This window comes from Octodon degus, unplaced genomic scaffold, assembly GCF_000260255.1.
Source record: "Octodon degus isolate 3935 unplaced genomic scaffold, OctDeg1.0 scaffold00042, whole genome shotgun sequence".
Classification (NCBI taxonomy): domain Eukaryota; kingdom Metazoa; phylum Chordata; class Mammalia; order Rodentia; family Octodontidae; genus Octodon; species Octodon degus.
The window spans coordinates 14,301,877-14,328,589 of NW_004524618.1; the positions used below are offsets into that span (position 1 = coordinate 14,301,877).

Below are 26,713 nucleotides of genomic sequence, written 5' to 3' on the forward strand. Positions count from 1 at the left end.
GCAGCAGATGCTAGCGAGGACATGGAGCAACAGGAGCGCTCATTCATTGCCAGTAAAAATACAAATGGGTACAGCCACTTTGGGAGACAGTTTGGCAACTTCTTATAAAATAAACACTTTTAACCGTACAAGCCAGTAATACTCAAAGTAGTTCATAACTTAGTTTCACACAAAAACTACATTATGGATGCTTGTCAGTTTTACTCCTAATTGTAAAAACTCAGAAGTAACTAAGACGTCCTTTGTAGGCGACTGGATAAATTTTGGTACACCAGGGCGATGGAATAGTGGTCAGCACTAAAGATGAGCTATCGAGCCAGGAAAAGACATGAAAATTCACCTAAAAGAAGCAAATTGACTAGTTAGGCCTGGTGGCACATGGCTATAATCCCAGTCCTCAGGAGGCAGATGTGGGAGGATTGGGAGTTCAAGGCTGTCCTAGACTACCCAGCACACCGTGTCACTCATATATATATATATATAGCTATTGCATGATTTCAACTCCATGACATTATAGAAGAGGTAAAACTATGGAGATAGATAGTAAAAAGTTCAGTGATAGCCAGAGGTTATGAGGAAGAAAGGGATGAATGATTAGACCATGTAGGACTTTCAGGACAGTCAGAAGTTTGTATGCTGGGGAGATAGCTCAATAGAATAAGCGTTTGGCTGACAAGCACAAGGTCCTGAGTTCAATCCCCAGCACCACAAAACAAACAAATAAATAATGACACTTTAATTATGGGTCTGAGGAGATAGCTCAGCAGAATAAGTGCTTGCTTGGCACCTGAGTTCAATCCCCAGTTCTGGCAAAAAAAAAAAAAAAAAAGTTTGTATGATATAGCAATGATTTTTTTTTTAAATTATTTTATTTATTTGTGTGTGTGTGTGGCCAGCTCAGCCCACCAGGGGGCAGGCTGGCTGGCATGTGGTGCTGGGGATTGAACCGCGGTCCCTGTGCTCTGCCAAGCTTGTTCTAAGTAGGTGCTTTAGACCACTGAGCCATCTCACCAGCCCCCATATAGCAATGATTGATATGCATCACTAAAAGCTCTCAAAACCCACAGGATGCACAACACCAACAGAGGACCATGCACCAGGCTATGGCACATCAAGACGAGTTCGTTACCTGCAACTAAGGCACTGCTGTGGCAGGGAATGAGGACAGTGGGGACATAATGCAGGGCGAGGGAATATAGGACTCTGTGCTTGCCGTTCAACTTTGCCATGAAACTAAAAGTATTCTTAAAAAAAAAAAAAGTGCTCTAAAGAAAACAAAACCCATCAAGACATCATAACACATTTTGTAATCATTTTTATTTAAAATATTATAAATTTTATATTGTAATTTTAAAGATACATAATTACTTATATATAATGCTTTTGGTCTAGTTATCCATTACAACACTGTTAGTCCTTGGACCTGCTTTTGTTTCTTTCCCAAAGGCTGGTGCAGGATGTAACTGTCTCCATGAATGGAAGGGGAAAAAATTAAGAATACTGGGTAGGTTCATCCGTGGTCGTCTTTGACGATCTGAGAGGCATTTAGCATCAGGACTGTTATTCGAACATAAACGAGAACAGCTGTGTGAGTGGTCTTCACGTGCGGCTCTACATTAAGGCTCTAAGTGCTACCAAGCTGCACCCAAGGGACTTGGCTACTCGAGAGTCCGCTAAGGTATCATCAATATCCGGCTTCAGACTTCCATTCTTTGAAGTATCTCTCCATTGCATTCCGAGATTTCCAGCTGCCAACATTTACAGTAGGAATGATTTTCTGAGGCTTTAGCCATTGGACAAAATGTTTCATTTCTAGAAAGCTGCTGTGTTCGCTGTAAGGAATTCCTGCAAGAACAGAGAAAAGACACTGCCTAATAAAAGATCAAACTAACAAACTCTCAAGTGTAAAGTAAAACAGAAAAGCAATCCAGAGCATTGTGAAAAGCTCTTTTGCCCTTTAGCACCAATAAAACTTGGCGTCTTTTATAGATAATAAAGTATAAAACATTAAAATAACATAAAAATTTACAATATTAGAGCATATTACTTTTCTGTGTGTTTGGTTAATAATATGCACTTGAAGACAGTCCTAGTGAATTAACATTTTCTCCTTTCTATACATTTAGCTATGGATTTCAGGAAAATCCAGAAGAAATATGAATAAAATATAAGGACTAATAGACAGTAGACTCTTGATTTCTAGAGCAACTAAGCAGATTCTCATCCCAAAATTGTAGTCCCATTTGCGTATATAAAAAATTTAAGGGCTGGGGAGATAGCTCAGTGGTCTAAGTGCCTGCCTGGCAAGTGCAAGGACCAGAGTTCGATCCCTGGTACCTCACGCCATGCTGCCTGAACCTGGGCGCGGTGGCGCAATGCCTATAAGCCCAGCACTGGCGTGGCTGAGACAGGAGGATCACTGTGAGTCTGAACTGTGTACTGAGACCTTATACCTAATAAATAAATAAATACAATTTAAAAAAGAAAACAAATGAAATCCTAGGAGTACGTTTATTTTCTTTAGCAAAGATCAAGTACCATAGAGAAAGGTTGGAGGGATCCTGTGTTGAGCAATCTAGGGCCTTCAGAAGCTAGTGTGAGCTACTGGCTGCATGTCACCAAGCATGTTCTGGCAGCCACTAGGGGACTGAGCTGGCCGGAGGGCAGGGGTGATGTCCTCAAGAGACCAGAACAACAAGGTCGCGTTCCTCCTCCTGTCACTGTAGCTAAACATTCCTCTTCTTCCTGCCTGCAACCTCAGGGTGTCACTGAGATTTAGTTACTGTTTCAGACTTCCACAGAACCTTCACTTTCAAAGAATTCTACCAAGTCCTCTAAGTACCACTGAGGGAAGAAACGAGATGATCCGCTTCAGCCAGCATTTACTGCTCCCATGCATCAGTCCGCAAGGGGCCAGACAGAGGCTGAGAAATGGAGTGAGAGTCAAGATTTGAATTGTCAAATTATTGGCTCTTTTTTTTTAACATTTAATTTTTGTTATTTATTTTTTTGGAACAGGAATCAAACTCAGGACTTCGCGCTTGTCAGGCAGGTGCCTGTGCCACTGAGCTACATCCCCAGCCCCTGAATTATTATTCAGTAAATTATTTTTCTTGTGCCTCAGTTTTTCAACACTTTTTAAAACATAGTAATTATCAACATCAATACTGAGAAGAAGGCTTAAGAATTATACCATATATTGAAATATTTCCTTTGGTCTGGGGAGTGACATCTGCTATGCTCATTAACTTGTTAGAATGGGTCCATCCCGTAGGTCGAAAAGCCAAAATCTGGTCGTATTTCCCACTGTACTTCTTCAAGTGACTTTGTAAACTCTGTTCAATAAAAATAGCATACTGAGTTAACGGTAATGGTCACGGGTAAATGGTAAAGTTATGAGGAATTAAATGACTAAAGATATGATGCCAGCAGTCACAGGGAGTTCTTATTTGATAAGATCAGTTTGCAACAATCTCATGCCATATTTTTAAAGAAATAAAAGTCACTAGAAAAAAAAAAAAAACTTCACTTATCTAAACAAACTTAGGCATTATCTGAAAAAGTATAATGAAGTAACCTGAAGAATAAGTCATTATGCATAAGCGAAGTGTGATTCAGATAGCTTAAAAAACCCACATAAATCCGACTACTCAAAGACTAACGTCCACAGTGGTAACGTCAATGCACGTGTGGGACCACACACGCAAACTCACAGCGGATGGAGACACAGAGCTGGCAAGAAACGTACCGTACTCAACAGACACGCACTTTACAGATGTATAATGGTGTTCTCCTCGGGCCTTTGTTCCTTTTAGTCTTTTTGATATAAAGTAGATTAATTTTCAAACTCTTTATGCCACTACAATTGGAAATGCTATGCTCCTCTCATGAATTTTCAATAGAACTTCTCCACACTAAAGTCATAATTAATGATGACATTTGATAAAACTCAAACTCAATGACCAAAGGTCAGTCTTTGAAACCTAAGAGAAATCCAATTAAAGATAACGGTGCCATAAGGAATTAAAAAAACAAGAGTCTAATACTTTTGGTTTTAAGATCAAAAATCAAAATCAGTTTCAAAGGCTTAGAATGAATTAATGATAAAATTCACTTCATTATGAACTAACAATCCTTTGATTTTTCTCTTATATCAAACAATAACCTCTCACTAATTTAAAGCCAATAAAAGACTATCTAGCACAAAAGCCAATACTAGAATATACAAAATGATTTCTAACTGTTAGGTCCATGAAAAGAAAAGGAAAAACAAAAAAAAAAGGAAATAAAAGAAAACAAATGAAACGAAAAGAACAGAACCTTGGAGGCAAGTTTCCATTACAAGGTCGCTGGGTCTGCAAACTCTCTAGTTCTTGTCTTGGAAGTCTGAGCCCTAGCTAATACGCTATTATTTGCTTAATTGTTATTCCTTTTCACTTTGGCCTCACAGATAAAAGGAAAATAGTAAGACTGGTCTAATGTGATTATGCATGTAATGCCATGAACTCAAGAATACAGTTTTCAAAATATGCCATCAAGTTTATTCATGGCTGTTTCTCTTCAAAAGCACCCAGTGGTGGGGCTGGGGATGTAGCTCAGGGCAGCCGAGCGCTCGTCTAGCATGTGTGAAATCCTGCGCTTCACTCCCAGTAACACAAAGCCCAAGCAACTCGGTATAACTAAGTATCTGGGGGAATTAATGGACAATTAATTTTGTTTTTTATGAGTTACTACAAAAACACGTACCACAGCCTATGCTACAAACAAAAACTTATGGGGCCAGCGAGATGGTCAGTAGAATAAGCTCTTCCCTGGCAAGCGCAAGGGCCTGAGTTCAATCCCTGGTTCTGCCAAAAAAACCCCAAAAAACCCACAAAACAACAACAACAAAAAACTTATGAAGTTATCATATCAGTGAAGCCTACAGAAAAGACCACCACAAACCACAAGGTGTCCATTTTCTACAATATAAGAACCACTCTCACAAAGAAATTTATTACAAGCAGCTTAGTCAAAACGAAGTCCCTAATCTGTGACTGTTTCTCTCAGTTTATTACCAACAAGTTTATGAGAAAAATGCTCTTGGCAATGTCGCTATTTTTTCAGCATGCAAATAATCATCTACAGCATTACTGTTCTCAAAGTTTGAGCACATTTAACCCATCAGTTCAGAATCAGAGGCAGCAGCCACGACGAAGAACTGGATGGCGCCAATATGGACGGCAATATGAACTTTAGAGAATGTCCTGAGCACTTGGAAATCCGAAAGTAAGCTGTGCAGGGTCCGAAGCCTTCCCATAGGCACAGCCAGACCCGCCCCGCTCGGCGGCGGCTAGCTCCTCTCACCTGGCGTAACGGGCCCGAGGGTCATGCACGGAGTGCAAGTACCAGCGTCTCATTACTCTTCACACGTGCATGGTACCGTTTTGTGCTTACGTGACCTTTTATTTATGCATTATTTTAGAGGCATCTAAGTTGCTTTTGCTTTTGGATAATGCCACAGACAACTGTGTAGAAACTTTGTGTAAACGTATGTCTTCACTTTTCTTGGGCATATGCGTAAGACTGGGATTGTTAGGTCACATGGTCATCCACATTTAAATTTTTGAGGATTTATCAAACTGTTTTCCTCAGGGAACAGATCTAAGACATTCCTTTCATTTTATCTTGTTTTAAAACACAACAGGTATTATTGATAAGACAAAAACAGTAGTCAGCATCCTATTTCAAAAACCTCCAATAAAGTTACTTCATGGATATTATAGGAAGAGTGAAAACAAATTTCTTTGTGCACTGTGGTCTGTGTTACATTAACACACAGGTTTGACACACTTTCGTTGCCAGGTATCAAAATGTGAGTAAATGGAATAAACCAGCATAAGCAAAGCTGACAGCCAAGCCCTCAGGTCACAGCTGGGTCGGATCGGCCACGTCTCAGTTCACACCTTGGAGCTACAGCTAGCGCTTGCTCTCACCACCTACTCCCACTACCTCATTTAATCCTCGGAAGGAGTAAAGTCTGAATAGATGCCACAGTTACACAGACTTAATGGCAACACAGAATGGAATGATCTTAGGTAAGAACTTACAATTCTTCTCCCATGGCCCTGCTCATTCAGAAAGCCTGCAAAGTGACGTGGACACGGAAGGGCTGAAGGCCTTTGCTGCCGCACTCTTTCCTACTTCTGTTCCTTCCCAAGTGCCAGCTACCTAAGCTCTTGGTGGGCACATGAATTGCTCTGGACAGTCGCACAAACAGAAAAACTAAAAACATTAAAAATTCCCTTGAAAAAATTTTAGGGCAAATTTTACTACTGATGATACTCTTCTATAATTGAATTACTTGGAGTTAAATGCAGGTAAATTGTGATTCTAGTTTCTAATCTCTTGAATGCTTACCTTAAAATTAATCTGCATCATTGGGAGAAGGTGAACCAAAGAATTATACATGTCCGTAGTGATGAGGGAATTAATTTCTGATATATTGAGGCAGCGTAATGTTTTATATTTTTCTTCAGACATGCCCACTTTTGAACCTAAAACATCAGCAATGGCTGTAGACAAAGTGAAAGGTTAAAAATAATAAAAAGATATTTAGTGAAAGAATAAAGTTGTCACTTAAATTTTAAAATAAGAATTTATCAAATAGAAACGCAATTTCAAAACTTTCATTCTCACACCATAGTGCCTCTAAATGAAATATTTTGTTGGTTAACTATGTGGAATAAAATGTGAAAAAGCTAAGGAATTTATTTTTAAATGCCTATTGTAGAAAGGAGTAGGAGGAAAGGAAATACACTTGGGAGAAGTTACAAACTCTGGCGGAATAATTTCCAATTTCAACATCTGATATAATGTAACCACACTTACAAACAAACAGGAGATAGTATGCAAAAATCATACAATGCCTTCTAGACAAACTAGAAATAAATACATACAGAAATGATTGAGGAACAAAACTTAAAAGCTGTCCTGTAAAATAACTGTTGGTTATTCTCAAAGAATAATACTCCTATTAATTAAAATAGAATAATACTCCTATTAATTAAAATAATATAACATGGACATTTGGTTTTAAACATAGATTGTAAAGGCTAAGATAAACACACTTATCAACTATTTTTATAAAGCCTTTCCAAGTTTAAATGTGTCAAGCACACTAAATTTTCCTTCAACTTTGGAGGTAATACTGGATAATTTCAAGAAATGATTGTGAAATGTACAAGCAGAGAGACTGAGGGGGCTTTATGCAAAAAGAATCTGATCTTTATAATATATTAATGTAAATTAGATCCAGCTACCACTCACCGAGGAAGACTTTCTCTTTTCCAATACAGTAAGTGCCACAGACAACCAGAGCGCGGGGGTTTTGTGTTACAGCCTCAAAGGCGGTGTTGATGGCAAACTGGATGACCTCTTGCTGAGACGGAAAGGTGTACTCGGGGCTGCAGTATCTGCAGTGCAGAGACGCGTGCTGACTACAAGAGCCGCGGGAGAGCTACGGCGACTGCAGCTCTAGCCTTCGGCATTATTTTAAACAACAAACTTAAAAAATTATATGCAATAGCAGCATAATATATTAAAAGGCTAAGTCATTTCACTGGAGCAAAAATATTTGTTAAGTTATTGCAATGTATGATGGGTTATAATTTTTCAATGTATCTCTTTAATTATGTTTCTTTTATGAGCCTCAAAAAGGTGCCCTTTTGAAAACATTTTTTCCTCTAAGAATATTTATAGCTAGTCAAGTCTTTTAGTCATAGGTTATAAACCTTAATACATCTTTTTTCTAAACCCCAATCAGTATGTAACAAAATACTCCTGAAAATGTATTTAGATTGAAGAATTCTGATTTAATAAAAATTAAAAGAGAACATGGATTTGATATAGTTTTTAAAATTAATTAATATTCCCATGGATATTACCTCTTCTTACAGACACAGAAATAAACGTAGGGTTACACGAATACAGTAGCTCATTAGGCCTCAATATTATAACGCCAGTTAAGATAGTATCTATATATTTTATGTGAAAGATAAGTACTGCTTCACTACAATGCAATAAATTATAAACACAAAATAAACATTTTCCCCAATTTTCAAAACTGTTTTTGCTAGTCAAATATCAGGAAAGAACAACAACAAAAAAAACCCCTCCAACTTTTCTATAAAAAAACCCACACATATACCAAGAAAATTTATTTTCTTAATTTACCTATTAAGGTAAATATGAAGAATGGAAAAAATCACTTATTGTGAGAAAAATGGTTGTTGAAAGACCATCTTTCACTACAATCTCCCATATAAACATACTTTAACACAGTTTGAAATGCTTAATTAATTTTTAACAAATCAATGAGTTATTTAATTTACAATATTATACTATACATAAACACGTATCATTTTTTTACATGTATCATTTTGATGTCAAGATTACCATAATAAAACTGAGAATATGTGTATGTACTTAAAATATAATGGCTTATATTTATATCAGTGAGGAATTTAAATCTGTGACTTGCATATTATCTTTTGGAGAAAAAAAAAACCTCAAAAACCAAAAATGCAATTTGGCCCTAACTTTTTTCTCTTACCCACTATACCTATTACCCACACAGATGCTTGGGAAGAGTAATCTACGAATGTGTTTTCCTAAAGTCTGCCACTAAATTTTTTTTCCTTCCTTTCAGGAACAGGATTCTGCTATAAAGATTTTCAAAGAGAAGTTCCAAAAATTAAAGCACAGTCGGTACAAGCGATACCAAACTGTCCCTTCGTGAGTATTTTTCCAAACAGCATCCCTCTGATAAGTAGCCTTAAAACAGTAACTGGCAATAAACCACTATCTTAATTACCCAAGCAAATCTTAAATTATTCATTAAAAACCCAGAGCAACTGCTATCAGTGGGAGGAGCGCATTCCAAGGACGTGCTTACGTGGTGTCCAGGTAGAGCACGTGCACTTTCTGGCCTGCGAGGCGAGAACGCGCCATGCTGGGATCTGCCTGGAGGTCTCCAGTGTGCAACACGACGGTGCCATTGGGAAGGTAGCAGAGAATCATAGCAGCCCCTGGACAGCTGAACACAACATTGAGAGGCACGTTTGTTGCATCGGAAAGCACCTACAGGAAGGTATCTGTTCACTATCTATCAGATAATACGTTTTAGTAGCGACCAGGGACACAGTCCTATACTGGAAATGCAACATTTGAACTGGGAAATTTACACCACAAAGAGAAATGGCGTGCAGGAAAGGACTAATTCACCAGGCGGGGGTTTTTCAAACCCTGCACATTCTCGAGAAAGGCTCATCTTTAAGCCTTTACCTTGGTTGCCTCTTGAGAAATACGAACTAAGCCCTAGGAATATTTTGTATGTGAAGAGTATTTTATGTTCCTGAGGCATGAGCTAAGTCATTCCAGCTCGATCCATAGTTTATACTATGTGATTTATTGTGAATATCTCCATAGAATTGGCTTAAAAAAAAAAAATTCAGAACTCAAGTTAGGGACCAAAAAAAGAAATAGCAAAGTGAGCAGGTAAAATGAAAAACAATGTGAAGTAACAGCACTCGCCTGTGTTTTAGGAAACCTAGATTTAGCATTTTCCTTTCTCTAAGTACCTATCACTTCTACCGGACAGGAAGCTGACAAACATATTAGCAGTAGAAAGATGCATAATTAATAGTCCTGTTTTGGCAACATGAATGCTAATAACACTTTACATTAGAAGGGTGGGTGGGGGAAGGAACTAATTTTCAAGAAAAAACATCTTCCAAATATTGGGTGGCCAAGTCTGAAGGCTTTCTTAGCCTACATGCAGTGGGTTAGAGGCAGAGGGACTCGTATATAAATGGGGCACAAGCTGTTAACTTACGTAAATATTAAAGAAGATGGCAGAAGGTTAGCTGCACACTAGTTTGCATTTGTATCCCCTCTTCCCTGTGCAGTACTGGGACTGAAGCCAGGCCCTTCACACTGCCTACGCCCCCCGCCCCCTCCCCTTTTACTTTTAAGACAAGGTCTTGTGAACTTGCCCAGGATGCGCTCCAACCCAAGATCTGCTGCCCCAGCCGCTGGGCAGGTGCCCTCACACCCAGCTATTAACATGTTTTTAAAAAATAAGTTGGAGTCTCATGTCGAGAGTAGCAATTTCATCCTCTAACACTTGGAAGAGTTCACCATATTTAATCTCTTGATTCTAGAATTGGATAGGTTTTCTTTCTCAAGAGTACAAATCCATTTTATGCAAATTTTAAGAAGTATCAAGCATACTGATGTTAACAAAAAATTCTTTTTTTGAAACAAATTCTTAACCATGCTAATGTGTTTTCCTTTAGAATGTTTTGAAATAAGCTATTACTAAGACGACGTAAGTGCTCACTGATTGGCATCCAGCAGGACGACTCTGACGCCGTCTACCACCCGCTCGGTGTCCATGGGCAGAGTGTGGATGTACTGCTCCTGCACGTGAAGCTTGCTCTTCAGCAGACTGCCAGTGATCTGCAAAACAGGAGGCGCTTATTGCCGGCTCAGTGACATTAAATATGAGGTGTGAAAAAGCACAGTTAATGCTTAGATTTTTAAAAATTTATTATTGCCATTAATCCCCCTCAAGATACACTCCCTCGCTGCCAGACTCTGACCATCAGTCTCGTCTTTTCCTGGAGCAGCTCTGGCACTCCCCTTTTGCGTCTCTGACTACGCTGCTGTGGCTGCCTTCACGGCCTTGAATCAATTCAAAACATTTCCCTCTCACGGTCATTTTGACTCTGGGGAAGGAGCCGGAAGTCGCAGGGTCCCACACGCTGTGAATAAGGCAGACGAAGACACATCATGTTTTAGAAGCTCATCTTTTTCCTGAATGGTAATCGGCAGCAGCAGAGGAAGAGTTTCCGAACTGCTTCAGGAAGAGGCAAGAATGATACACAGGTGCATGGGAAGCAAGGGGGAGTACTTTAAGCGAGGTTAATGGCAATATGTTGTTCATTGTAATAAAAAGTTTAAAATTAAACATTCATAAACTATTTATAAAAATTTTAATATTATTTTCTAAGTATTGGATATATTATAAAATGTTAGAAAATCTTTTGTGTGTGTGTGTGTGTGTGTGTGTGTGTGGCCAGCTCAGCCCACTCTGGGGGCAGGACTGCCGCGGCATGTGGCGCTGGGGATCGAACGTGGTCCCTGTGCTTCGCCTAAGCTTGTCTAAGCAGGTGCTTTAGACCACTGAGCTCTCTCTCCAGCCCAGATCTTGATCACAGTTCGTATTTTGCTTCAGTTCCATTTTAGAACCATCACATCTGAACAATCTCCGTTTACCAGTTTCAAATACTTCCTAAAAAGACAGTATTATACCCCTGCAGAAACACTGGCTCTCCAGCGCCTGTAAAAAACTCACCATTTTCAACATCATGCACAAAACTCTTTGCATCTGGTCCTGACCCACTGCCGTGGATCTGTCTCCTGTGGTTCCCCATGGCATGTCCTAGCTTTTCTAAAAGGTCTAGGTATTTTTGTTTTTATTTCATTTTATTTTTTTGGTACTAGGGATCGAACTCAGGATCTTGTGTCTGCCAGGCTTATGTTTATGGTGCTGAGCTATCTCAACCCTATTTTTGCTTTTAATACTGGGTTTTGCTATGTAATTCGGTTTGGCCAGGGATCCTGCTGCCTCAGCTTCCCAAACGCTGGGATTATAGGCATGGGCCAATACTCCAGACCTGAATTTTCTGAGAAGTCTGGTGTAAGTGCATTTTTCAAGTGCCTTCGTACAAATTCCACTCACTGCCCGGTAAGTTCCCTCCTTTTCCCTCTGGCTGGGAAGCAGACGTGTGTTCAAATTTGGACTCTGCTGTTGCTTGCTCTGTGACGAGGAACACTCACTTCACCTCTCCCAACATCACTTGCTTCACTAAGCAAAAGAGGCTACTTCCTGAATGGTGTGAGGGTTACATCAAATTCTGGCTGAAGCCCTTAATAACACGGATTACAATGTTCAGACTTTAACAATTAGCTTAAGGTATCTCTTTCACCATGAAACTTTCTTTCCACCTTGGTGTACAGCAGAATAAAGTAGTCCTACGAGCTCCAGGCACTTTGCCCCTTACTGCTGTTTGTATTTCCCCTGGAGGCTATAAACTTGAAGTTAGGTATTTTGTCTTTTATATTTATTTAGGCACTCAAAGAAAGTTTCCTGAAGGAAACTGGATTTTTAGTACATCATAAAAGTTTATCTGATCTTATGTAATAAAACACTTTTTAAAAATAGGTTATGCCTGTTGATGTTAAATCATCTGATTTAAAGTCTTGGTCTGCAATCTGTTTTCTCTTATCTTTTTTAATATAATAATTGTATGGTTTTAATTAAATTTTTTTTATAATTACATGGCTTAGAAACCCACCACATCTTACAAAGTTAGAACCGAGACTATGAAAACTTACCTCGCTACAATACACTGGGAATGTGAAGTTTCTGGACAAGCCGGCATAGTGGTCAGAATGAAACTGTGTGAGAAAATAGGCTGAGCAGCCCTCCACCTCACCGTATTGAAAGGCATCGACAGCAAAGCCCGTCCCTGCAAGAGAAACACCGGCAGGGCACAATGAGAGAGAGGGCTAACGGCTACCTGGCTGGACTGTCAAAACTAACCCCTCTCTCCTCCTCCCACCCACCTACAACTGAACTATAATTTCACACCTGTACTACATAATGCAGCAAAAGGTGAAAATAAGTCTTGTTAAGCATCTACTAAATAGCCTTCAATAGAGACTTTTTTTGTGAATAACTACACAAAATATAAGTAAGTATAAAAAAAATGCTAAACTACAAACCAATTACTTTTTTGTTTGGGTTAATACTTAAGTGACATTTTCTGGATGCTTGTCTGCAAAAGAGCAAAAGGAGACTGTTGTAGACTTTCTTCTAAAACATTAATTCTCCACAAGGCAGTACTCATATGCTTCTAAGGAGGCAAAAATGGTTAAGGGCCATAATCATCTTAAAACAGTACAAAAGCTGTGGCCCTCCAAAGGATCACTATCCAATACAAGATGAACAGTATTTCTATAGTCTAAGTTTCATTCCAGGATGTAGTTATGGGGGTGGGGAAAATGCTGAACAACGTTCCCTAAACAGGCAATAATGAAAAGAAGTTCTAAAGTTAGTCATTGGGGCCGGGGAGATGGCTCAGTAGAATAAGCACTTCCCTGGCAAGTGCAAGGGCCTGAGTTCAATCCTCGGTTCCACCAAATAAATAAATAAATAAATAGAGTTTATGAAACTACTCCGTGTGGCAGACAAAATGCATCTGTGTGTAACTTAAGTTCTCGTAGGGCTCACACTACATGATATGATGACATGAAGGTTTGAGGCTCACTGAAAGTACAGAAAATTAATCACAATGACCGTTAAAAACAGAACTGGAGCCTGCGGCTGCCAAATAGCTTAGCGGATTAAAGCGCCTGCAAGCAGGCAGGGGCTGGGGGCTCGATCTCTGGGCCTGCAGAGTGCGATTGTGGTGGCACATGCCCGAAATCCCAGCTCTTGGGAGCGAGTCCCATCTAGTAGTGAGACCCAGAACACTCTGTAGACCCTTCCCTAAAATGCACAAAGGAAAAAAAAAAAAAAAAAAAAAAGAACAGGAGCTGTACTCCACAAATATTTTTAACTAATTGTAGATTTAGAACATGAATAAAACAGCTTAACAAAATTCTTTTGCAATCAAGTGTATTTTGAACACTCTGCACTCTCAGAAGCCACTGGCTTCTTCCATCTTACAATTCATTCCTCGATACACTTCGCTATCAAAACTCATCTTGGAGAGCAAGAGAAGTTACAAGAATATGAAAAGGCAGAGAAACTACTTTTTAATATGGTTTTTAAATGGTTGGCATTGTGACAGATACAACCTGTCAGCCTTTCTCTGAAGCGATGCTGTATTTCTCCCAAGTGTGTAGACACTGCCTTTTATTATAGTTATAGAAATGTCTTTCCTCTTCCTGAAGATTGCTTAGTATCTATTACTTAACAATCTCCCTGCATTCTGTAATAGCCATCTAACTAGTATAGTAACTTGTGTACCAGGAATGTTTAATAAGATCCTGAATGGAGAAAAACAAAACAAGAAAAAACCCCAAAACATGCTAATGGCCCATGAAGTGTCATTAAAAGCAAACACATACTGTACTAAAAAATTATTTCACTCATGGACAATGAACATGAAGATAAGAAATCTTGTGTCTCTGTTGATACACCAAGCACGGATAGCCCAACTTACCGGGTATTTTCTTATAGAATGGACACGTCCTTTTTCTTAATTCCCCTGCATTAGGTGATGCTGAAGCGTCGGTGGTCCCTCTCCGCCGCCTGCCAGGAGCTGATTTTATGAAGGTTTTATCTTTATTTACCTTGACTGTCCCACATTCAGATGCTGCACCGTTAATAAGGTGCCCTGACCTCTTCTCATGGGTTCCTTCCTGTGAATCTGACTTTTTACGTCTCTTTCGTTGACGCTGTGGCCTCTCAGCAGGCAGTTCCACAGACGACTGACTCTCATTTAAATTCTTTGCATCAAATTCTACATCACTTAAAGATGTCTCTGCTTTTCTCTTGCGCCGCTGCCGGGCCCTCTTTTTCTCAGGGCTTGTAACCGGACTTAAGTTCTTCCCTTAAGAAGGCACTTTCCTCCTGCGATTTCTCTTCCTTTCTTTTGGGTGGTAGTCCAAAATACACACCTATATCCATTTGCTTCATTACTTTGCTTAGATGTCTTGTGTTACCTTTAGGACTAGAAGACAAGTTTTCCAAAGCAGACTTAGCAGCAGCAGAGGTACTAGATTTTCCCGTACTTAAGGGCTTTCTGCAGACACATGCCGAGTTGGCCCTGTTCTTAGCAGAGAATTTCTCAACCGATAATTCGCTAATTTTACTTTGGCTGGAAGGCAAAGAAAGACACTGTCCTCCCTGACTTTCTAACGATTCTGACAACTCACAACTGAGTGACGGCAGAGAAGCGTGATTATAAACAGCTGATTCTTTAACTGCCTGTTTCTGTTTGTGTGATTGAGATGAATGAAATTCTGGCTCTTGAGGTTTGGCTTTAGTGTTCTGATAATTAGAAGCTGGAAGCTGCCCTCCTGACGCAGGTGGGGACAGCAGAAAATACCCATCAGCGAATGCTGGATCGAAGGAGATGCGACTCTCAGCTTGGGAGCTAAAAGGAAACGAATCACTGAGAGCGCTGTACTTGTCCTGAGTTAAGAAGCTGTTCGCTTTGGGGTGGATCTCCTCTGGGCTCCTCAGTAAGTGACCATGCAGATTTTGAAACTCAGGAGAGCTGGCATCGTCCTCTAAGCTGCCATCTTTAGAACTTGTGGTAGAAAACAGGTCCTGTTGGGAATCATCCAGCTTTTCATTTATATCGTAAGTTTCCTCGTCACTCTGGAGTGGAGAATAGGAGATTTCGCAGCTGCTGAAGTCATTTGCTGGTACTGGCAAATCTGCGTGTTGTGAGGTGCTTTGGCCATCTGATTCTTTCCCGGTAAAAGCCAAACCAGCTCCTACCAGTTGATCAACCTTAAAAAATCCTGTAGACTGTAGAGCTTGCTGGGACATCTGAATACTTGCAGAGGAGGAAAGCTTTTCATTGGTTTCAGTTGTAAGCTGAGAGGGTTTCGGATTCTGTGTCATCCACAAGGGATCATCTGAAACGTTTTTTAAGTCTTCTGTTTGTCTCTGAGGCAGAGACCATTTTCCTTGGTGGGTGAAAGAAAAGGCTGGCTTGGTCTCACTGGAATTCCCACCTGGCACAGGCAGCCAGCCACTGAAAGGGTCAGTGCCAGCCCTCCTCTGAGCAAGCAGGAGGTGAGTGTATTTCTTATAATGAGAAGGAATTGTTGAGGTGCACAGAAGACCATCTGGACACTCTGAAAATTTTAGGAAAGAAACAGCATTGCAGGGCAGCCTATAAATAAACCTGTAAGTAGAAAACCATCAGGTCTCCTCTGAGGCCTTACGACAATAGTTATTGTGAGCTGGACAATCAAAAAATCAGCAGTAAAATATCAACAATGCAAAATGGCTTTTTACAAGGTACTTCAAAAAACAAAACAAAAATGTTGCTTGTGGTAGCACTGGGGATTGAACCCAGGGTCTTCGCTTACAGCTAAATACTCAGCCCTTTTTTTATGTTTTATTTTGAGATAGGATCTCACAAAGTTCCCCAGGTGGGACTCAAATTTGCTATCTTCCTGCTTCAGTCTCCCAAAGTGCAAGGGTTACCGTGTGTGCCAGCATTACTTACTTTTTAAATTTATTTTTAAGTTAACTACTCTTTTATATTGCTTTTCAAGTAATATTTTCTCCAGAAAATGAGATAACTTTAAAACATACAAGTCAGTACAAAGAATTAAATTTTCTTAATTCTATGTTCAACAACTCAATTTCTATGGAGCCCAATTTTCCACATGCAAAATATGACATTTATTTTAAAAAATAAAATTGGGGCCGGGGAGATGACTCAGTAGAATAAGCGCTTCCCTAGCAAGCGCAAGGGTCTGAGTTCAATCCCCGGTTCTGCCAAAAAACAAAACAAAACAAAACAAAAAAACAAAACAAAAAAGAGATTCCTTGTTTTAGTCTGTAGATACAATATCATGTCCACATCTTGTACAGCAATTAACCACTGGGAGGAATGTATACAATGTGTTAATTATTGAAACTGTCCTACCAATTTGATTTGAAACTGTCTCATAGCTATTTGTTTATCAATAAAATTATGGAAAAATAAATAAATAAATTTGGGCCAGCCAGATAGCTCAGCGGATTAAAGTGCCTGCTTAGGCAGACAAGGGACAGGACAGGGAGGAAGGGGGTGTGCCAGGCCCATCCCCAGGGAGTGCTGAGACAGCTAATGAGCCTGGGCGTGGTGGTGTGTGCCCTAATCCCAGCACTTGGGAGGCTGAAAACAGGAGAATCATTACAAGTCTGATCTGTGCAGTGAGACCCTGTAATAAATACATAAAAAGTTAATAAAATTGTAGCATTACTTCGCTGTTTTAGCACTTCTTTTTGTTTTCTTTCTTGCTTTATTTATATATATTTTAGCAACAAAATTGTGTTCTTTAAAAAAAAAAAACTAGACTACAAACACACTTCACTGCTTCAGCTGAAGAACCCCAAACCAAAAAAAAAGGCCAACATTAAAAGCAACATACTGGTTACTTTCTTAAAGATACATAAAAAGAATCAAAGGCAACCAGTGTAGGAAGACAATTATCTCCTTTTTAGAAATCACAACTTCTTGCAATTAAAGAACGTGACTAATCTGCTGTGTTGAATCAATATGTCTTTCAGGACATGTCACGTCAAAATAAAACAAGAGTCAATCCTTGCTTTTAACAATATTATATCATAACAGCACTTCACAACTCCACCTCCTCCTTGAGTGCAAGCTATGGGGGCTAATGACTATCTGAAAGCATTTCTCTCCAGATCCTCTGAACATTACAAGGTGACAACAGTGAGAAGTGGAGGAAGAAGAAAGAGGAGTACAGTGTTCCCAGTTAAGGTTCTGCTGCAATGCAGACGTGAAGCATGAAGTTATTTCTGTTGTTTCTTCACCTTTATAGTGTGCTAAGTAATGCTTACAGCATAAACTCAGCAGGCCTTTTCTGAGCTATATAACTCAGAACTTTTCTCCCTGCAAACAATGTGTTTACAACTGTGCTTATTAACTTACACAGCAATCTCACAATAACTAGTAAAGACTAAAAGGGCGACTCCTAGTATAGGCGTTTGCAGTGTCTTAAGGTAAATATATTGCCCTGGTGTTGATGCTCCAAATAGTCAACAGAAAGCATCTAAAATGAGTTTCAAAAATGGCAAAGAAATAAGTATCATCAAAAAATTAATTGTAGCTTAAATATAAAACTAAATCACTAATCAACCAAACTATACACATCTAAAAGCAAACCAGCGTAAAAGACCCAATATGTTAAAAATGCTAAAAAATAATAAAATAAGGCACAAATCTGCATAATATTGACTTTTATTTCCATTTTCCTCCTTTTCTTCTTCAAACTTGATTTTCCTGACCTGCCTCTACAGTGATGGTGAACCTTTTAGAGCTTTCAATGATATGAACAGCCTTCTGTGGCACACATACCGCAGGATTTTTGGCACATTTTTATAAGAGTTTTAATCACCTACGATGCTTCCCAGTTCCTTTCACTATAATATACGCTAGTATAAAGAATACATCAAAACCATACTTACAAATCTGAATGTACTTACACTTTTCTATTCAGTTCCAAAGATACAAAATTGGGCAAGTTATTTAACTTCTAAGAACATGCATCTATTAAATGTCACTACCTACCTTGTATGCTGTGAGTCAAGTAAGTAAAAATAAACTGAAAAGTACCTAATACAGTAAAAGCGTTCAATGAACATTTATAAATTATTTTTTGTATTTTAGGGAAGGGTCTACAGGGTGTTCAGGGTCTCACTACTAGATTGAACTCATAGTGATCCGCCTGTTTACAGCCTCCCAAGAGCTGGGATTACAGGAGTGCACCACCATGCCCAGTCTCAATTGCAGTCTCAGTGTGCCCCTTGGGTGGGGCTGGCATAGCAGGCCTGGGGATTGAACCCCTGGCCCCGGCACCTGCTTGCAGGCGCTTTAATGGGCTGAGCTATTTGGCCAGCCTTATTTAGAAACTTGAAATATTTAGCAACTTTTAAACTGTTTTCAGGTTAGCAACTTTCTTTGCCAACAGCCCACTGACTGGGACAGTGTCTCAGTTTTCTCTTGGTTATTACTTGCCCTGCTGTTTCCCTGCACAGAGATGGCTGCCCTACTGCAAGACGTCTAGGCATTTTGAGGCTACTACCTTTTATATAATCTTACCGGCATCAGAGATTGGTGGAGCATCCAAACATTCAAAAACATGCCATCGAGGTGTTTGACCTAATAATGAAGAAAAAGGCATCTGGCAGTTTGGACAGTGGCCATCATAAACCGGACGGATCTTGGGGGACACTTGTCTCTTTTTGTGAGCTCTACCGGGCTTTCTTGGCGTAGCCTCTCCGTCCTGGGACAAGGGAATGTCATCTCCACAACTCGAATTCTGACTTGAAGCTGCACTAGCCTGGCTTTCTCCCAGGCTCTTTTCACACTCTTTCACCGTCTCCTTAGCTTCTGTGGTTCTTGCTTTTTCTCCTTTTTGTTTTGATTGGCATTTTCCATCTATTGGTTTTTCAACAGATTTTGGGATATTTTCAGTACAGTTATTCGTATGTGCTGGTTTTCGTTTTCTTTTCGATTTGTACTCCCAGATGTCTTCTTCCAACAAAGTGTCTTCTAACATAGCAAAAATGACTTTATTATAAAGGAGACATTAATCTTCAGTAAATCGACAGTCCAATTCTTGTCACAAGTTTTTACAATGGAAGTACTTTGCTAAAATAAAGATAACTTACTCACTTGATGAGAATCTATAGCTTGGTAATCAATACATTGACAAACTACAAAAAATATACTTGGGAACACCTGCTGGCCCATGTATATCATAATAAACTCACAAAAACCTATGACGGGGATAGCAATTGTAGTGTTTCACTGCGGCTGCTTTTGCAAAATTCAAGTATTTTGGCTTTTTCTGGGACTTGACTTATAAAAGTAAGACTCAGTTAATACTTTAACATTGTTCGTTCCCTTTCTAGTGGGCTGCTGTCCAAATAATTCACAAGTCTAGTGGCAGCCCCCGGGCGCTTGGCTACCTCGGTTTCCTGGAAAAGTAGTCACACTAAGGTCAGAGTTAGCACACCACGGGCCCCGTGCGTGCCCGGCGGAGCCCGCAGCTTCAGATTCTTCAGCTAGCTGGCGGCGTCTTCCTCCTGCAGCACGGGCAGTCCCTGGGCAGTGAGCAAAGTTCAAACACGTCAGGTCCTGCTCGGCCCGGGTCCCCTCCGTCCCCCTGCGCTGCGCGTCGGCCAGCCCCCTGCGCCTGCGGTCGGGCCCGGGCCCCAGCAGACCTCCCTGCTGCCGGCTCCGCCTTCTCCGTGCATCTCGGGGCCTCACCTGCAGCGCCCCTCGGGAGGGCAGAGCCCCCCAGGCCCCGGCCACCTGCCACCCGCCACGCGCCGCGGGGGGCCAGCTACATCCGCTCCTCTCCGCGCCCCCCGCCCTGGCTCGGCTGTCTATTCGCGCCTGCACTTTCAACACCCCCTGGGCCACCACACACAGCGTCTGTTTGCAGATCAAAGCCGTCCCCACTTAAAAAGCCCTCGCTCCGGAAGGCGCCACATCCCTGTTCTTACCTTCCTCGTCTTGGCGGGAACCACTTCCCGCGGCCAGGGGCGTGACGAATCGGCTGGTCCGGGTCGAAGGGCGGGATCTTAAAAAAGTTTTTTTTTTTTTTTTTTTAAACAAAAGTGGCTTACTGGTTCATTTTATTTTAGTTTTAATGCTAAAGCCAGCCGGTTTCCACGGAGGCGGGTGTGCGAACGGGTGCCCAGAGCCTGCAGAGCTTGGCCCCCAGCGCTCTGCCCGTCGAATCTGTCGCTCCCAATGCTCAGCTGCGCCGCGCCGAGGGCCCCGGCGGGCGGGGTAGGCGGTGACGCCAGTTTAATTACGTGCCCGGGAATTGCGGACATTTGGACTTTGGCCTTCGACCGCGTTCCGAAAAATCAAAACAAGCGCTGTGGGCGCGGCGCCGGCGCCGCCTCCCGACGTGCCCGCGGCCGCCCCGCCTCGCTCGGGCCGCACATGATGGCGGCGGCCGGGGCGCGCGGCGGCGGCCTTTCGGGGCTGCTGCCCGCGCAGACCTCGCTGGAGTACGCTCTGCTCGACGCCGTCGCGCAGCAGGAGAAGGACGACCTGGTCTACCAGTACCTGCAGAAGGTGGACGGCTGGGAGCAGGACTTGGCGGTGCCCGAGTTTGCGGACGGTGAGCGGCGGGCGCGGGGCGCGGGGCGCGGGGCGCGGGGCGCACCCTCCGCCGTCCCCCGATCCGGGCGGCGACATCCCAGGGGATAGTGTGTACTTTAACCCTTCCTACACCACTGATGCGCTCCCGTTCGTCCGGTTTGACAGCTGGGGAAACTGAGGCACGGGGAGACTTAAGGAACTTCCAGCTGATAGCTGCCAGAGCAGCGTTAACTGCAACCTACAGGCCGCAGAGCTTGCTGGTTTTCTAGCTTGTCTTGCCTAGTTTCCCCCGTTCAGTGTTGAGGAAGTTAAATTTTTAAAAATCTGCATCGATGGGAGCCACTGCCGCGTTTGGATTCTGGCCGCGGAGCCCGTGGGGCAGGAGGAAGCGACCCTCGCAGCCAGCCGTGCAGTCTGCAGCGGACCCGCGCCTCGCCTTCTTTGGTTGGAGTGGCATCGTTTCGCCTGGTGATGCTGGCACGTGTCCTGGCATGACACTGAAACCGCATGCATAGTTAATTGGCTGGTGGTGGCTGGGTTCAGTTTTCTCCGGGGAGGTATATCGGAACCTCGCAGCGACAGTCTTGGGTGTCTTTCCGAGCCTTTTGCGCTTGCCTTAAGCCCTTATTTTTTCCATTAACGAATCTTACATAAGAGTTGAAATGTGGAGGGACTCTTACCAAGAAAGAAAATAAAAGGGTGCGTGAATGCCTGTCCCATCGGAGAAACTGGAAAGTATTATGCACACGCACAATAGCGTACGTATACTGTAAGAAGGGAAACTCTACGCCCATGTGTGCGTGGTTCCTAAAAACACGGTCGGGAGATAGTTTACAGAGTACATGCGCTATTCTGAGCGAGCAGGCTCCCGCCGGGATTTGGCAGGATTTTATTGTCTAAGCCTGTTGGCATGCTTTTGGTTACCTCTGGTCAGTCACAGCCTGAACACATTAAATGAAAAATTCCAGAAATAAATAGTTCGTCATCTCGGAATTGTGCACTCTGCTGCATCTGATAAAATCTCATGCTTGCCGCCCTACTTTGTCATGTGCATAGTGAGTCATCCCTTTTTCCGGTGACCGGACACATCACCTTGTCCCCTTATCAGTGTTGTGTATTCCACCCACTCTTAGTCACGGTTATCACATCCTCCAAGGTAGCAGCATCGCTGGGCGTGTGTTCCAGAAATCCTTATTTAACTTAAGGTCATCGTGGCCTCGGAGCTCCAGGGTGGTCCTGGTGGCTAGGATATGCCTGGGAAGCCCCCAAGGGCTTCCTTAAGTGAAAAGGTGAAAGTTCTCAAGAAAAGAAAAATCACACTCGGAGGTTGCTGAGACCTACAGTGAGGATCCGTCTTTTATCTGCCAAATTGTGAAGAAGTAAAAAGAATCTTGTGCTAGTTTTGTTGTCAACGTCTCAACATCCTAAACTGTAGAAGTCACTTGGGGCCTCGTTGCCTGATAAGTGCTTAGTTACCATGAAAAAGCCCTTAAATTCTAAGTTTTAGTGGTAAACTGGCAGTTTCAGGCCTCCAGTGGAGGTCTGGGAACTTATCCCCCATTATTAAGGGAGGAATAATAAATTCATTAACTCTGCCCAACTTTGGGGTTCAGTTGCTAGGAAATATTTCTAAATGCCTACTTCAAGGTATAGTACAAAAATTGTAATAGTTGTAGTATTTACCTACAAGCAGTAAACATTGTAAGTTATTTAGACACAGATGCTGTACTTTCTAATTAACAAAAATCATAATGCAATTAAAATTTTGAATTATAATCAACTCATAAATTCTAATTTCCAAAAGAACAGACAAATGAGAGCCAATTTTTCTTTGGAGAGAACACATTCCTCATCAATATTAACGTTGCTTTGGATTTTGCATTTAAAATATTTTATTTTGTATCTCGTGTTTCATCTCACTCCCAAAACATTTCAGCTTTTCTTATATGAGATTGACTTAGGCATTTTGTATGTTTGCCTTTAAGTACATTTTGTTTTTAAATAGCCATGTCTTCATGCTTTTGAGCTTGGCTTTCATTCTCAGTACCCTATTTTGCCTAATTTTGTATGCAGTTACTTAATATTTGATATTCCCGTTGTTTTTGCCTAGTGGAGTTGGGTTGACTCCTCTACAGACTCGCTCTAGGTCTGATGTAATTGGGTGGCTTTTCTTGCTGTGTGTGCAGACTGCCTCCTAAAGCGGGTCTCCCCACCTTCACCCTTCCACGCCCTGCTCTGTCCTCCTGTCCTCCTTTCTTCCTTCTGTCCTCCTCCTCTCCTCTGTTGCTTTTTTCTTCCCTCTTTGGAGCCTTAGTCTCTGTAGGCTTGGCTTTTTGGTCTTCTCGTTCATGTCACAGATACCTGTTTACTTGTATTAATGAACATATATCGTGTCTTTATTGATAAAAAGGCCAGTTCTCGTAAATGAAATAAACTACTGCAGACTTCAGTGCTGTCATCACTTAAGATGTTGGACTGTTTGCGATAGTGCTAGAAAGAGTCACATTCTAATGGGCAGTTTTAGATAAATGATCTCTGTGTTACCTTGAGTCATTGTAGTTTATTCTGTATACATTTCAGGGTTAGAATGGCTGAACACGGAAAAGCCTATTTCTCTCTACAAGGACCTGTGCGGAAAAGTGGTCATCCTTGACTTCTTCAGCTACTGCTGCATAAACTGTATCCACCTGTTGCCCGACCTCCACGAGTTAGAGCATCTCTACTCCGACGAAGGTACCTGCTTTCTGATGCCTTTCTGACCGACTGACCGGGCCTGGGCAGTAGAAAGCTACCTGGCCCATTCGCTCATGGAAGAATGAGCATTTGGCAAGACGCCATGATTCTGGGCCATCTCTATGAATTAAGGATCAGTATACCTTTTCATGAAGGACGAACTTCAGTGGTAGAGGTTTGTTTAGCTAAAGAACCTGTATTTAGGACAAGGTATACGGAGAGGGTAAAGGCCTGAATTTCTTTCTTCATGATCAAGTATTTTAAAAGATGTTTTTGTATATCTGTACCTAGATTTGTTCTATAGAGAAAAAAAGAAATAGTTGACCCAAATTTTATATTGTTCTTCCTGTGAAGGTTTAAAGTTCTTCCTAGGAAATATGATTAAGCTTTCATTAAAATTGAATGACATGGACTACAGTGCAGTGCAGAGTACTAGAAGATACTTTTTCTTTAACCTTGCTTCTTTATAAAAAGACTTCGTGCGGTTAATGGTTTTCAGAGCCCACTAGGATATCCTCTATGGCATTGTGGAATCTGGAGTTGCAAGAGATTGTACTTAGTATTCATTTTAGAAATTTGAAGAATTAGATTGTTTTCTTACTTTTGTTTTTCTAAAAACATAATGGGAGTAAATGAAGTTGATTAAAGGTTTAATTTAATTAGTTTTAAATTAATTGAATTTCTATTCTTAGACTAGAGAAAAATAGGTAGGGTCACTGATTACGTAAGAGTAAGGATGAGAGGGAGCCGTGGCTCGTGCCTGTTATCTGTGGGATGCTGGGGTGAGAGGGTGGCCAGCTCCGGTCCAGCCTGAACTACTCCGAAATGCCTTCTCTCAAGACAGGAGTAAGCTGGGGAGATGGCTTAGTAGAATAAGCACTTCCCTGGCAACTGCGAGGGCCTGAGTTCAATCCCCGGTTCTGCCAAAAAAAAAAAAAAAAAAAAAAAATCAAGACAGGATACAGTTCTGTGGAGTTCTAGGTCAGTTCTAAGAATTGCAAAAGAAAAAAGGTGGGAGAGTATACATGTACACAAAAGATAGCTTGAGATTTAGTTTTTTACAAAAGGGTAGATAAACTGAGAGGCAAGTGAAACTTCCAGTACCTTTAAATCGTGTTAGTTTGCCGGGTGTGGCGGCACACGCTGGAATTCCAGCGCTAGAGGTTGAAGCAGAAGGATGAGCAGAGCCAGAGGCAGAGAGAGAACTTTGAAAGCAGCAAGGGAAAACCGGTGCGTCCCGGGGAGCCGGAGTTCACATCAGACGTCAGAGGTCGTAGGCCGGTGTACCGACACGATCAGCTGATAAAAGGGAGAACTGTCAGCCAGGGGTCCTGGAAGTGGGAAGCCGTTCTTCCCAAGTGAGAAAGAGTAGGACAGACCCAGATGAACAGAAGCTAAGGGAGTTCTTTCCTAGACCAGTCCTGAAAGAAATGCTAAAGGGAGTCCACAATTTGAAGTGAAAGACAATAATTTGAGCCCTATAAAGAAAAAAATGCCAGTAAAGGAAAATACATGGGCAACCATAAAAGCCAGTGCTGTGTTACTGTAGCAGTGGTGTGTGATTCCACTCTTTGTCTTATACAGGATCTAACGGACCAATACATTTAAAAAATTAGTCTAAGACAGTGACAGTGGCAGGGAACCTACAGTGCATGTGCTGCAGTGGCGTGTTTGTTGTCAGTGACAGTTCTAAAAGGTTTGCCATCCCTGGTCATAGATGTGTGTGGTAGTCCACGCCTGTAATCCTGCACTGTGGGAAGCTGAGGCAGGAGGATTGAATGTTCAGTCCCATTGAGGTGATTAAGTGAAACTGTCTCAAAATGAGAAAAAGAGGTTGGGATGCAGCCCAGTGTTAAGGCCCTGAGTTCAGGTCTCAGCACTGCCAAATGTAGCCCAAAGCCAGTATCACTGTGTCTTTGCTTTATAACGCCACTTTTTTTTTTTTTTTTTTTTTTTTTTTAATAATTCAAGAGACTGATACTGTTGAAATAATTCCAAACCAGTTCTCGGTTTTGGACACATAGTGTATAAAGATGTAACTTTGTGACCTCAGCAGTTGGAAGGGGTGTATGTGGGACTGTTAATGTCAAATGAGCATGTTTTTTAGTGTTAGTGAATTAACCTTGTATATACATTCACAGTAGAGAGATTTAGTGTGCCAAATGTATTTACTGTGCTAAACTTAAAGTCACAAGAGAATAAACACAAAAGGAAATGAGAAAAGAATGTAAACATTTTAGTACAAAAATTTTACTACCACAATTAATTAAACAGTAACAGAGGAAATGAACAGAAAAACCATAAGGTACGGAGCAACCAAAACGTCAGAAACCAGCCTTCCTTATCAGTAATTACTATAAAGTAGTTGGATTAAGATTCCCCAATCAAACGGGGGAGGTTGGCTAGATGGTACAAAATACCCAGCATCAGCTCTAGAGCCAGATATAAATAGGTTGAAAGTAAAAGGATGCAAAAATTCAGTGTAGATACTGTCCAAAAGAGAACAGAGGTGCTTGTGTCAGATGCTATGGGCTTCAAGTCACGAAAGTTGGTTACAGGAGACAAAGTCATTACATATTTTAAGAAGTTCAGTATAGCTAGGAGTTATAATAAAAATTTACATATTTAATACCAGATTATCAAAGTATATGAAGCAAAAATTGACAGAATTAAGGTGAGAGACACAGTTCTACATTAGCAGTTGGAGAGTCTAGTACCTCATTCTCAGCAATGTAGAAAATAACTAAACAAGATAAGGAAATAAAGAATTCAATACAATAAACCTACTGTTATCTAATAATAAACATAGGATATGCTATACGATATCAGATTACACAGTTCTTTTTAAATGCATGTGGAACATTTTCTAGGGTAGACTATGTTAGTTCACAATTAAGTCCCAGTGTATGTTATTTTATTATTTATTTATTTATTTTTGGGACCAGGAATTGAACTTTAACTTTATTTTATTTATTTTGTTATATTTTTTAAATTTTTTAATAGATTGCAAATTGAAAATGAATTATTTACAAACATAACTGAATATAACG

General features: G+C 41.1%; 2 protein-coding genes across 3 annotated transcripts in view; one reads left to right on the forward strand and one right to left on the reverse strand.

Annotated features, from left to right (window-relative positions):
* Positions 1 to 1,614: 1,614 nt before the first annotated feature.
* Dclre1a (DNA cross-link repair 1A) lies at positions 1,615 to 20,090 on the reverse strand. The gene is given in 10 exon segments (XM_004631544.2): positions 1,615 to 1,845; positions 3,194 to 3,335; positions 6,400 to 6,554; positions 7,309 to 7,454; positions 8,936 to 9,076; positions 10,382 to 10,500; positions 12,442 to 12,575; positions 14,277 to 14,667; positions 14,669 to 15,924; positions 18,909 to 20,090. Coding segments are annotated over 10 exon segments (3,105 nt in total). The 5' UTR covers positions 19,369 to 20,090; the 3' UTR covers positions 1,615 to 1,684.
* Positions 20,091 to 20,365: 275 nt separating this feature from the next.
* The window catches only part of Nhlrc2 (NHL repeat containing 2), a 66,000-nt gene continuing 59,652 nt past the window's right edge, over positions 20,366 to 26,713 (forward strand). The window contains exons 1-2 of one of the 2 annotated variants that reach the window (XM_004631545.2): positions 20,378 to 20,949; positions 23,511 to 23,663. In XM_004631545.2, the coding sequence (XP_004631602.2) occupies positions 20,571 to 20,949; positions 23,511 to 23,663 (532 nt within the window). In that variant the 5' untranslated portion in view covers positions 20,378 to 20,570. Of the gene's footprint in view, positions 20,950 to 23,510; positions 23,664 to 26,713 lie in introns of both variants that reach the window. The other variant, XM_023715463.1, reaches the window with a different exon arrangement.